This window comes from Notamacropus eugenii, chromosome 4, assembly GCF_028372415.1.
Source record: "Notamacropus eugenii isolate mMacEug1 chromosome 4, mMacEug1.pri_v2, whole genome shotgun sequence".
NCBI lineage: Eukaryota > Metazoa > Chordata > Mammalia > Diprotodontia > Macropodidae > Notamacropus > Notamacropus eugenii.
In genome coordinates this window covers 416,831,859-416,845,445 of record NC_092875.1, presented here as the reverse complement: position 1 = coordinate 416,845,445, position 13,587 = coordinate 416,831,859, and the positions used below count along the sequence as shown (strand labels likewise).

The following is a 13,587-nucleotide window of genomic DNA, read 5'->3' as shown; positions in this document are numbered from 1 at the left end:
GTCACAGCTGTTATACTATTATGGTTTCTTGTATCTGCGGATTCTCTTCCAGCTGACACTAAGCTTTGTAAAGGCAATGAACATGTCTTACTTAGTTGACACTTCTCCAGGTGAGCACAGTGCTTTCCATAAGACAGGTATTTAATAGCTTACTGTATATTATATTTATAGAATTGTGCTGAAAATCCCTCAAGTCAGCACATGTTTTTTGTACTTTACCTAACTAGTCATTTCTAATTCTGGCCTCTAACTTCCTGTGGAAATAATGCTTCCAGCCTCAAGGAGCACATATTTGAACACATTAACCCTCAGTGGGGTTATATATCCACTAATAGAAGACTGGGAATTCTTTCTTACTGGCCATATGCCTTGATTATTTTTTTCCCTGAGCATTAGAGCCAGGAAGAGGAAGGAGGTGAAGAATGCATGACTTTCATCTTTCTCTTCCTTTAGGAAACTCCCATAGAAATTCATATCTTCCTTCCAAACATTAGGCTAGGAAGACTGGGCTGAATTGTGCAATATGGAGGCTTACCCTTCCAAACTATCACTAGTGACTTAACTCATCAACTTGGAGGCAAATACCACTCTGCCTCAAATAATCTGTCCTTCCTTTGCAGTTGGTTCTGTAACGTAGTTGGGTTGATGTTGCACTAAGGATATTCAAACTGGCGAAGTAGGGAAACATTTGCATATTTGAAACTGAACTTGTGTTGCTATCACAAGACTAACATTTTATTTTTTATTTCCCTTGTTCATGGTTCCATATCATTCTACAGGGAGAAGAGTAATTTTGTTACATTCCATAGCAGAGCCTTTTACAAACATGGCTAAACAGTATCAAAATAGAGTTGTCTTTCCGTTTCAGTGGCTACTTATAAGCAACAAAGTAACCAAAATGAAATAGCAAGAAGGAAAAAACATCAGCGTAGGGCCCTTGATGGTCTCTAAATAACCAAGTTGTCTGTGGCTTGCTCTTCTGGTAGGAGTTAATAGTATTTGTATAACCTTCAGCTCATTAGTTCAAGGATCCCTAACCTGTGGACTTCATACCCTGGGCCAGGGGATAGTTGAGGTGGAGGGAGAAGAGTAGAAAAGTTATTGGAAAGATCTTAATTCTTTTGCACACCAAGCAAAAGGTTTTCATCTTTAGCTCCAGCAAAATCTGTAGCATGACTTGTATAATAATCAAGTATACTTCTGTAGGCTAAAAAAAAATCTTGTACGTGTTACTGTCTCAAATGTAGTAGATGCTATTGTGATAAAATGCCAATTCAAAGCATTACTGAATTCATAGTAGATTTTTGTTATGTATTTTCTTGATCAATAGATACTAATAGAAAAGCTGGCATGTGAGACTCCCAGAAATTTTTTGATGACCTCATATCAAAGGTTGGGAACCGCTGCTTTACTGGGATGATTGTCAGTAGCTCTTGAAGTTCACATCCAGAGTATAAAAAGAGTTAAGATAACACAAGAAGTTCTGCAGAGAACGTTATGTCTGTTCTAAGTGAATCTTTGAGTTGCAATTCTGTTTAACCTTAAAGTTGTCACTACTTTATTTCTTCCCCATCCATTATTTGTCACCTTTTCCCCCCTTTGATTTGTATCTTCCACAGTATTTATGTACTGCAGAAACGGCTGTGATAAGGTTTTTGGCGTAAGTTGAAGCATAAATTAGAATAAAAATATGAGAGTTGAAAGGGACTTGAAACTGTCGAGTTCAGCTTTCATGTGCTATCCAATGCCATCTCTGTCTGTCTATGGTCACTCATGTAGTAGTTTTTGGTTGTCAGCTATCCGCTCTTCCCGTAAGAGAGACACTTCTTTAGAAAGCAATTTTGGTATTGTGACACTCTGGGGGCATCTTGAAAAGGCAGTTAAAGGTAATAAATTACAAGTTGCTAGCACTGGGTCTTTGTTTTCGTTAAATATAACAGCTTCTCAGATGTTATAAAGCACTTGTTAATTCAAGTTTCCTTACAGGTGTAAGTAACATGGCTTTCCGCCATTTAATTGAGTTCACATACACAGCAAAACTAATGATACAAGGTGAAGAAGAAGCAAATGATGTATGGAAGGCAGCAGAATTTCTTCAGATGTTAGAAGCCATCAAAGCACTCGAAGTTAGGTAATTATATTTCTCTAACAAGGTACATTACTGTGTGATGTTTTAAAAATGTCTACAGTGTTAAATACTCAAATATGCTATATTTTATTCTGGAAAGAAAAATTTTAAGAGAGAAGAATATTGGGTCTGCAAGAAACTTTTGTACTTAGACACTTGGAATTATACATTTTAGAACTGAAAGAACTTTATTCCATCTCCCTCATTATGCAGATGTGGGAACTGAGACCCAGATAAGGGAGGTGATTTGCTCACATTCACCAAGGTATTACATGTTAGAGCCAGAATTTGAATGTAGGCCCCTGGCTCCAAATCTCATGTTCTTTTCCCCCCGTTTTCCTTTCTCTTCTCCCTTTCTGATTTCTGCCTAAATCTGTGTCAGGAGGGCGAGTTGAGGTCTATCTTATATATGTGTGTATAAAATCATTTAGAAGAACTGAGTGGAATCTCTGCTCTTAAAGGAGTTCTTTAGCATTACTAAATATGTCCCCATTTAAAAGGTTCATTATAATAAAGAGTGTGTGTGTGTGTGCATGCATGTGTTCATTCAAGAATGTCAGGTCTGTCTTCCAAGATTCAGGGGAAATCATTTGCTTTATTTTTCTCTATTTTCTTTTAGGAGTATGTTTGTTTCTAAATGTGCAAAAAGCAAAATTTGAAGACATAAACCTGGATCTCAAGAATAGTAACACTTTAAACCACCAGTGAAATTCTATTTGGGGCATTTCTCTGTCATACATTTATTTGGTATAGTTAAATAAAAAGATCTGTAAGCCATAGCATTATTCCATTAGTGAAACCTTGAAGTGAGGCAATTACTCTGTCTCTAAGACCCCTTACCAGTCATAAAATTAAGTGGGTGGCTTGCCCCCCCATAGTTGCCTAAAATAGTTTTTGAGATGGTGTTAGAGGTGACTTGAGAGTTGCTGAGATTAATTTTGGGGTGTCTTCTGAGATCCTGTTAGACAAAGCAGAGCATGTATATTGGTGCAATAACTTGTAGGAAAGCTAGAAGCAGGGGATGAAGGGAGAGTTCATTTATATATACATACACACATACATATGTACATATATGTGTGTATACATGCATACATATATGTGCACACATACACATTATATATTTCCAAGGCTATTTTGAACACTAAATCACTAGTGTCAAACTCAAATAGAAGTAGATCCCTGTGGTAGCATATTGACTTAGAAAACCACAAATTTACATTATCTATGTTGTATTTTATTTTTGTTTTGCTAATTACATTTCCGAGTTATATTTTAATCTGGTTGGGGCTGCTCAAGGCTGCAAGTTTGACACTTCTGCTATAAAGGGTATTAAATTTCTTTGGGGCTTATCAGAAGAGAGATTATATAGTAAAATCTATCTCAAATAATACCATAGCAGATGAGTAAATTAAAATCAGAATATTAACTTGTTCTTTGAAATAGATGCACTGAATGCCCCTGTGCAATTCTTTTTTCTTTTGGGGGTGGTGTTGGTGGTTTTTAAAAAATTTCTGAATACACAGGGATGGGAGGGTACATTTCCATACATATGGCAAAACATGGCAAAAGGAATCTCTGCGGAACTCTGAATATCCATTTCATGTCATTACTTTAAAAAAAAAAAAAACCAACACCTTTTTATTGATGTCGCCAAAATTTTCCCCAGTACCTTCCTCTCACTACAGCCATCTCATGTAAAAAATATTTTTAAAGAATAAGGAAAAAACCTTAGCAAAATTGATTAATACATTGGAAAAAAATGCATTAATACTGAAAATGCATTCAGAGGTGGGGTGAGGTGTTTTCTCATAGTCCTTTTAAAACATACTTAAGCTTGTTATTTGTAAATTTGTAACATTCACTTTTGATTACTTTGTGGTCATTTAATCATTTACCTTGTTTTAGTCATTGTATATAGTCTTCTTGGCTCTGCTTTGGTTCATATAAATCTGTTTCTCTGCCGTCTGATTTGTCATTTCTTAAATTAAAGTAATATTGTATTACATTTGTGTAACACAGTTTAACCATTTCCCCAGTTGAGGGAGTCTGCTTTGTTTCCAGTTCTTTGCTATCACAACAGATACTAATGTAAATATTTCACAGACTTTGTTGTGATATAAGTCTAGTAATGGAATCTCTGGATCAAAGTATATGGACATTTTAGTTACTTTTGCATGATTAAAGATTGTTTTCTAGACTATTATATTGATTTCCAAGCTTCATCAACAGTGCGCTGGCATGTCTGTCTTCCCGCAACCTCTATTACATTAACTATTCCCTTTTTTCTTTCATTTTTGCCAATCTGCAGGGTGTATGTAAGGTGAAGTTCAGAGGAATTTTTTTTGTATTAATTTTAAATAGTATGTACATTCAACATATTACATTCCTTCTCTTCCTTGCATTTAAACATGTTCGTGTGGGTCTCTTTTTAATTTTTCTTGATATTATTTCTACCCTTATCCTTCTTCCTTCAATTAACCAAAAGTGAAGGGAATACAGTGCATTGTCACATCCAAGCACACTCAAGCAAAATGAATCCACAAAGTTACCATGTCCAAAAATGTGCGCCTGTTTGCTGTGTGTCTGTTACCTCTCAGAAGGTGGGCAGCGTGCTTCATGTGCTCTCTGGGCTCATAATTGGTCACAGCTCTTTCAGGGGTGGGGAACCTGGGCCCTCAAGGCCACATGTGGCCTTTTAGGTCCTCAAGTGTGGCCCTTTGACTGAATTCATACTTCACAGAACAAATCCCCTTAATAAAAGGATTTGTTTTGTAAAACTTGGACCCAGTGAAAAGACTGCACCCAGGACCTAGAAGGCCAAACATGGCCTGGAAGCTGCAGGTTCCACATCCCTGTCTTTTGAAAGTTTTTCTTTACATTGTTGTTGTCCTTGTGCAAATTTTTCATCTGGTTCTGCTCGCTTCACTCAGCATCAGCTCATACTGCCTATCTTTGAAATAATTTCAATTTTTATGGTGCAGTAATATTTCATTACATTCATATACCACAATTTGTTCGACTGACTGTTTCTCAATCATCTAAGAGGCAAGCTAAAGCACTTCCTTATATTCTTTTTCTTCTCTCCCCTTCCTTCAGAATCAAGAAGTTTGTTTTGCTTGTGGCTATACCCTCCTCAAGTTATCTTTTCTTTTAAGCTTCTCATTTCCTTTATTAAGCTGTTGAGTTTGATGAGTTTCTACATTGTGTGTGTATTCTCAGTTGTCCATTTCAATGAGGTTCATCTGCCCACTCCCCCCCACTTCCTTCTTGTTTGTATGTTAATTATATCCCCTTCCTCCTTTCAACACTAGTATATTCCTCCTTTTATTCTCCCTTCCCTTCACCTCTTCAAACCCTCAGAACAGAATCACCATCCCCAGGTTCTGTGTTTTTCTTATTTAATTCCTTCAGTACCCTTTGAAATCATTAGAAGAGGGATATAATGAAGAAGGGACATTTGTTTCTTCCCATATTAGAATATTAGCATTATGTCATCATACAACTGTTTCCAATTGCCTAAATTTAATTTTCTAGATTTCTCTAGACTTTTGTGTTTTAATTCAAAGTCTCTGTTCGGCTATGGCCTTTTTTTATTAGACATACTTAAAAATCCTCTATTCCATTAAAGGTTCATTTCTTCCCCTGCTGTACTCCACCTTGTTAGGATTATGTTCCTCTTTGGTGAGTAAGTAATTGATTGTAGGCCATTATCTTTTGCCTTTTAGAATTAGGTATTCTAGGATTCCCTCTCTTTTTGTGTAGAAGTTGGAAAGTCTTATATGATCCTGACTTTAGTTCCTTGGTACTTGAAAAGTTCATTTTTGGATGCTTGTATTTTTTTCTTTGACATAGGGAGCTTTGGATATTGGTAATGACAATCTTGGAACTTGTAGGGAGGTGTTTAATGGATTCTTTCTATACTTTGGCCTCATAGTCTAACAGATTTGGGTAGTCTTCATGTAGAATTTCTTAAAGTACAATACCAAGCCTTTTATTATGTTTTTTCAAAGAATCCAATCATTGGTAAACTATTTTCCAGATCACTTGTTTAATCTTTCATTGTCTTCACCTTTTTCCAGTCTTTTTTTTTCTAATAGTCTTTGCTGTCTTTTGTTATCAGTTATTGGTTTCTCTTTGATTATTCTCATTTTCAGGGAGTCTAATTCTTGAATAAATTTTGCTGCTTCTCTATCTTTGAAACTACTCAATCTCTTAACAATTCTTTTCTCCAGAACTTTAATGTCATCTTTAAAAATTCTTCCTTTATTCTAAGTAGTCACTTGTAGAGTAGTAAAAGTAGTACTAATTCTAAAAGTACTTGTAGAAAACACTTTTTTTTACTCTCAGTTTACAATTATTATAGAGTTATATTGGCAAAATTTTTTGATATTGATTGATATTTTCTTTGATTTGCTCTTTTCTCCACTTTTAGTTGCTAAATTTTGGTTTTGTGCCAGGGCCAAGTTCTGCCCCCTCTGCACTTGTGGGTAGAGTGGTCAGCCTGCTTATTCTTTCTTTAAGTATCTGACTTCTTGTGCTGACCTTCACCCCTTCACTTCTCCCCCCAAAGGTTGTGTTGCCCCTGTATCTTTGAGGTTTGGAGTGCTGTATGTTGAAGGCCCTCTTTGATGTCTCCGGACTTCAGAGCACTTGGGCCTGGGTTGTCCAGCATGGGAACAACCCAGGGCTTATTGTTTGCCAGACTTTACGACCACTGAAGGGCTTTCTCAGGAGAGCCCTCTACTGTTGGTGCCTCTGGAAATAGACCTTTCCATTCTACATGTATTCTGTCTCTGGATGCTCTGGCCCTCTGCTTGGCTTGTGAAGGGCCCCCTTTCCTATTAATGGGTGTCTGAGTGATTTTTTCGGTGCCATTCTGGTTTGGAAAATGTCATTTATTATGTAAAGTTCCTAATTGTATCTTTTGGTCATTATTTAGTTTTGTATGAATTTTAGAATTTGCTGGAGTAGCTATGAGAGAGTTGGGCAGCCTACAGTCAGCATCTTAGCCTGCATTTTATTACTTAATACAAGTGGGAAGTATACTTGTTAATAGAATCTTTGCTGACTTTCAGGTATGGTACCAGGTAGAGCACAATGCAACAAATCAGTCTGATAGTATCCCTTCAGTTGTTTATAGAATAAGCTCATTTTAAACCTAATAGTAATTGGATATTCTTGCAAGGTTTATATGTTAAAATGATATCAAATAGCTACTTTCATTTAGAAATATATTCAGTGATAAGGTAACTTTATTTTCAAAAGTAGTGTCTTGGGAAAGGTCTCAAAGGCAGAGTGAGAATTTAATTCAGATTTTTCTGATCCACCCTAGCTTTTGAATGCCTTCTTAAACTTCCTACCTGGAGCTTTATTATTAATAGAGTCTGTTAATTTTGAAAGAAATTGCAGTGTGATCTTAATATTGTAGCTGTTGTTTTTGCAAGTAAACCAAGATATATGACACCTTTTTTCTGTTGGTGGAACTTTGAATGCTGTTCAGGAATCTAACTTCATAGATATTCATTCCCAAGGATTTAACTCATTCTTTGTCCCCAGAAGATAGCCATGATTTTAATTTTAGCATTTCATTTATAAATATTGAGCTTTCAGTGTAAAATAACCATTTTCATTGAAATTACTGATATGTATCTTCAAACTGTTTTAGACTTTTTCATTTCCAAAATTCTTAATTTATTACCATCATAGCTAGATCAGGTATCAGTAAAGATACTGTGCTATAGCCACATTATGAGCACAGTTACATCTTAGAGAATAACATTGATGGAAGCAATTCACAAAAAAGATAGCTATATAATTAAAGAATAATATGAAGTCTGTTCTTTCTATAGTATGTCACATGATTTTACATTCCTCTTTTTTGTTTCTGGTGTGTCAGGTTAGACTTTTAGTGGACCCATTTTACTTGGTAAAAGGTAGTATATGTACTTATAGATTCATGAACTTTTAAAAATAGAAGTCACTTTAGACAAGAGGGAGTCTAGTCAACACTTATTTTATATATAGATGATGAAATTTAAGCCTAAAGGAGTAAAGTGACCCATCGTGAAAATTAAATATTCTTTCATATATGAAGATAATAGCACTTGTCATACTTTTGGGTTTTTTACAGTAATGGATATGTATATTCACCTGTAGCATAGCAAAGTGAATTTTGCTATCTACTAGTTATTTTGATACTATTTTTGTTTTTTAAAATATATTGATGCTGTAGTTCATATTCCTAGCATATCTTTGAAACAGATAAGAGAGTTGTATAGTTAGCTAGAGATTCTGAGACCATCCTAATAGGCCATTTGAATAATTTAGATAAAAGATGCCTTAAAAATACACACACACACACACTTGTTTCTGCTTGCAATATCCAATATGAATGTTAAACTAGTTTCAGATTTAGAGGAAAGTCCTAGAACTCTTTGCTTTGGCAAGAGCCATTAAAGGGAAGCAGGAAACTCTTTATCCCATAGATTTTTAGCCTATACGTTATATCAGAGGGGAAGGATAGGGAAAGTGTATGAACATTTATATGGTATCTGTTACATGCCAGCCACTGTCTAAAAATATTGTGGTTCTTATAACAAACTTGTGAGGTAGGTGCTGTTACAATCTTACAGTTGAGCAAACTGAGCCAGAAAGCAGTTAAGTGACCTATCTAGGTCACACAGCTGAAACTGAATTTAAAACTCAGATCTTCTTGATTTCAGGTCTGACATTTTATCCATTCTACCAACAGCTGCCTTTGTATATAGTATACAGTATGCTTTTACTGGATTGTGTATATTACTGTATACACAATAGCTCTTTGGATCAAGATACCTTTATAAACACTATTCACAGAATAGTTGGGGATAAAGCCCATCTCTGTATTTTCCTGGTATAGAATAGGGGAATGACTAGAAATCAAAATGCGTGTGTTCTTTTTGTACTGCTGGGAATCACATCATTGCTGTTTCAGCATATTCTCTATAGGAAGTCTCATGGTATGTATTGTGCAAGAAGCAAAGGGTGTCATATAAGTTAATGATCCGTACACTGTCATTGTTCATGCATCTTAGGAACAAAGAAAATTCCTCACCACTAGAGGAAAACGCAACGGGAAAAAATGAAGCAAAAAAGAGGAAGATTGCTGAAACTTCCAATGTTATTACTGAATCGTTACCCTCTGCAGAATCAGAGCCTGTGGAAATTGAGGTGGAGATTGCTGAAGGGACAATTGAAGTAGAAGATGGCCTAGAAACTCTAGAAGAAGTAGCTTCTGCAGAACAGTCTATAAAATACATACAGAGCACTGGTTCCTCTGATGATTCTGCTTTGGCTTTGTTGGCTGATATTACCAGCAAGTACCGTCAAGGTGATAGAAAGGGGCAGATTCAAGAAGAAGATGGCTGTGCATCTGATCCCACAAGCAAACAGGTAGAAGGTATTGAAATTGTGGAACTTCAGCTGTCACATGTGAACAACTTGTTCCATTGTGAAAAATGTAACCGTTCATTTAAATTGTTTTACCATTTTAAGGAACACATGAAATCACACTCCACTGAGAGTTTCAAGTGTGACATATGCAATAAAAGGTATCTTCGGGAAAGCGCATGGAAACAGCACCTCACCTGTTACCACCTTGAGGAAGGTGGAGCCAGCAAGAAACAGCGTCCAGGGAAAAAAATTCATGTATGTCAGTACTGTGACAAACAGTTCGATCATTTTGGGCATTTTAAAGAGCACCTTCGCAAACATACAGGTAATTTTTTTTTTTTATCTATATCAGTGTTATATAACAGATTTTCTCCCCAGACATAACTTTGAAACCTTTAGCAAAATTGTTGCAATTTCAGAAGAGGGTGGGGCTGGGATTTATGCTGGTGGGGGGAAAACATTTTCTTCTTTCTCCTTGGTATCACAAAGATTATTTTATTGCTAGTATCCAAGCTGTTTTCACAAAATTACTGGTAAATACATGAAGGCTTTTAGAAACAGTCATCAATTTGCCAAAATAATTACTAATTTTACATTTTCCTTATTTCAGACTTTTTTTTTTGAGGGGAGAAGAACATTAAGTACAATGAAACTAAACAGTAAAGACTGATAGCTTTAACTTGTAAGAGAATAAAAGCTTTGTTATATGTAATGCCATATTCAAAGTACTTTAGGAAATCTTAATTGCAATGAAATTTCACTAGCCATTCCCTTGTTGTTTTCTATAATGTTTACTTCAACTATCTATTAACATCTGGTATGTATTTTGGGGTTTCCTCAAAATATATTCAAATATTTCCTGTCTCAGTAATTAGGAGATAGGAATCTGGAAATATAATACTTTCTCTGGGAATTTTGACCTGGTAGAGTCTGTTAAAAGATGTGAAGTATTACAATAAAATGCCCTTGGAAAGGTTAGACCACCTCCAAAGACCATTCAAACATTCTTCTACCTTTCCTGCGTTGAAGATAGCATCAGTGATCAGCTGTCCCTGAAACTCCTCTTTGACTTGATATTGTAAAGATTTGCACAGCTATCTTGTGGAACTAGTAAAATCAGGCTTACTATGTGTAGCATGGAAGGCTTTTGATTTTATTGTTTCCTCATACCTTTATGTAAATTTTTCTTTCTAAATTTTCAGAGCTATTAGCTATTTTAAAATAGTGATGCCTATTCACTCTATACAGAGTCAAAATGTTCATTGGTATTATGTCCCTAAACTATTTGTAGGCCAGCTCTTTATATGAAACAAACTTACCTTTTAATGTAAGACTTCTTTTTAATATTCCTAACTAATTGAATAGCTATTTAGTCAACAATTTGCAGTGACTGGGTAAATGCATGCTTGATAAGTTCTCAGAATTAGTTCACATATATTAAGTTAGTAAAATTATGTTTAAGTTTTAGTGAAGGAATAGGACTGTTTTCTGTTCTGACAAGTTAAAAAGACACAGATAAAGGTAAGTAGGTAGTTCTAACGTTCTTTTCCCTTCTCCCCATCAGACGTTTGCCATGTGCAATCAGTTGTGCTATACCTTGACATAATGCATTCCCCACATTCTTAAAAAATGATATGCAAAATACCAATGCACAATAAAAATCACAGGGCTTATGGGGGCAGAAAGGTTGGGATGTAGTACTGAAAAATTTCATCAAATAAAAACAGCAATCTATAAAAATGTTAGCACAGTTTTATATTATCTCAAATGGTTAAGAAATACATAAATGACACAATAAATAGTGGCAGCATCCCCAGTGTTGATCTGTCTGTGGTCTTGGGCCGGCATTCCTCAGTTTGGGTTGGCAAAGTCTTACGTAAGTAGTTCTGGGCCCAGGGCTGAGCTGGAGACCATGGTGGAAGTGGAGAGCAGAGATGCAGAGTCATCAGCTGCTACTGAAGCACCAGAAGTTAGACAGTAAATATGGCACTTGACCTTGACAAGTCCCTGAAATTGGCTTGTAGAAATGGGCATTGGAAGGTTGCAGATTGTGCGTTATTGTGAGGTGGTACAATGTTCTTCATTCTGTCTCTTCCTTGTGAAAGAAATTGGGCAAAATCTTCCCTAATTGTCAGTTGCAATTGTTGAAACAAGCATTATATACCAGAACTGACTGTACTTTTCATTAGCTTCTGCTGGTTGTAATTTCACACTTCAAGAACATTTTGGAAACAGTAAAGAATCATCCGTATCCCCAGTGTTTACTGTTATTTTGTAAATTTTAAATGCCATACAAATGAGTTTTTATATTAGTTAGAGGTAACATGAATTAGAAAACTTGGATTCAGGTCTTAACTCTTGACGCTTAATTGCTTCATGATCTGGGCAAAGCATTTAGCCTCTCAGTGTCTTGGGCAGCTTTCTAGGGAATTCCCATACCATATCTTAGTTATGGTCCTGGTTCTCCGTAGGAAGCACAATAGTGCTTCTTTACTTGTCTGTTGAGCAATTTAAAAAAAAAAAAAAAAGACAGTCTTAGGGCAAAATGAAAATTTTAAATCTTTATTTTTTTATTTAAGTAAACCCAATTAAATGTGAGTAATTCAAGTCTGTGTTGATTATTCAGTTATGAATTATTCAGACCTAATGCTCCTTTGCCCTGAATATCTTTTGACTGTTGTACTGCTTCACCAGAAGATGGCAGAAGAAATAAAAGAAATTAAACTCAAACCAATTTTGAGTTTCTTAGAAGCTCTAATTTTTAAAATCCATCATTAGGGAGGTGTGGAAACTATTGCCTAAAATAGGCTTTGATATTTTTTGTGGGTTTCAGTTATCCATCTGTAGTCTGTCACCAGTACTGAGAAAAGTGGATTGTAACAAAGTGTCAAAAAGACATTTTCTCGAAAAAGTAACTCATAGCAAATTAGAAACCCTGAGTGATAAAGGATTCTATAAATTTAATCTGAAGAATGCTTTTATATAGATATAGACATGCAATTTTACCTTTTTTTTTTTGAAAACTAGACTAGCAAAATAACTTCATATTTCCTTTTTTTTTTTAACTTCAGGTATCTTTATCCCTCCCATTATTACAGAAGAAAATTAAGGAAAATGTTTTCATAAATAATGAAATAGTTTTTTTGAATAGCCTTTTGAAATAGCTGCTATTGTGCCAGCAGAGAATTTTTTTAACTAGACATTTCCTTGGGGTAGACTGGGTTAAATTAAAGAAGCAAATAGCACTTAACTGTTTGTCTCCAAATAGCATAGATAAGATTGAGGGGGGCAGTCCGCAGTCTGCCTTTTCAGCTTTTCACCCTTCTTTCCCTATCCTATATATTCTTACCTATCTGGATTTCGTTCTTTGCCTTCAACTGTTATTTACTGTCTGTACCGCTAGGTGGTGCAGTGGATAGAGCACCAGTGTAGGAGTCAGGAGAACCTGAGTTCAAATTTCACCTCAGACACTTGACACCCATTACCTGTGTGACCTTGGTCAAGTCACTTAACCCCAATTACTTCATCCTGGGTCATCTCCAATCATCCTGATGAGTATCTGATCACTGGATTCAGGTGGCTTTGGAGGAGAAGTGAGGCTGGTGACCTGCACAGCCTTCCCTCACTCAAAACAAAGTCAAGTGCAAGTCATGTCATCATTTCTCTGATGGCATGGTCTTCTTCAGCAACAAAAGCCAAACACACACATATATTTACTGTCTTCTAGCATTATAGCTATACTTCAGTTTCCAGACCTGAATTTTGGATTGGGTGGTAGGAAAGAACTATGCTAGTAAATATGATAGATCAAATAATCAGGAGTTGATTGTATTAGATGAGAACAAGGTTAATATAAAAATTGGACGATTCTTGATGTGAGACATCCCCAGTGCCCCCTAATCCCTAGTTGGTAGTGTAGAACCCATCTGAGAAGGTAAAGAAGTCACAATTCACTCAAGTGAATCCACAAAACAAGTAACTTGAGTTGATGGTTTGTACAACTTGTAGCATTTTAAACTTATTTGAAG

General features: G+C 35.8%; 1 protein-coding gene across 14 annotated transcripts in view; it reads left to right on the top strand.

The window, feature by feature from the left end:
* ZNF131 (zinc finger protein 131) overlaps positions 1–13,587 on the top strand; it is a 34,136-nt gene that overhangs the window by 6,891 nt on the left and 13,658 nt on the right. For 7 of the 14 annotated variants that reach the window (XM_072605707.1, XM_072605716.1, XM_072605705.1 and 4 more), the window contains 2 exons: positions 1,987–2,131; positions 9,202–9,884. In XM_072605707.1, coding sequence (XP_072461808.1) covers positions 1,987–2,131; positions 9,202–9,884 — 828 coding nt within the window. The remainder of the gene's footprint in view (positions 1–1,986; positions 2,132–9,201; positions 9,885–13,587) is intronic. The other 7 variants (XM_072605714.1, XM_072605715.1, XM_072605712.1 and 4 more) reach the window with 2 other exon arrangements.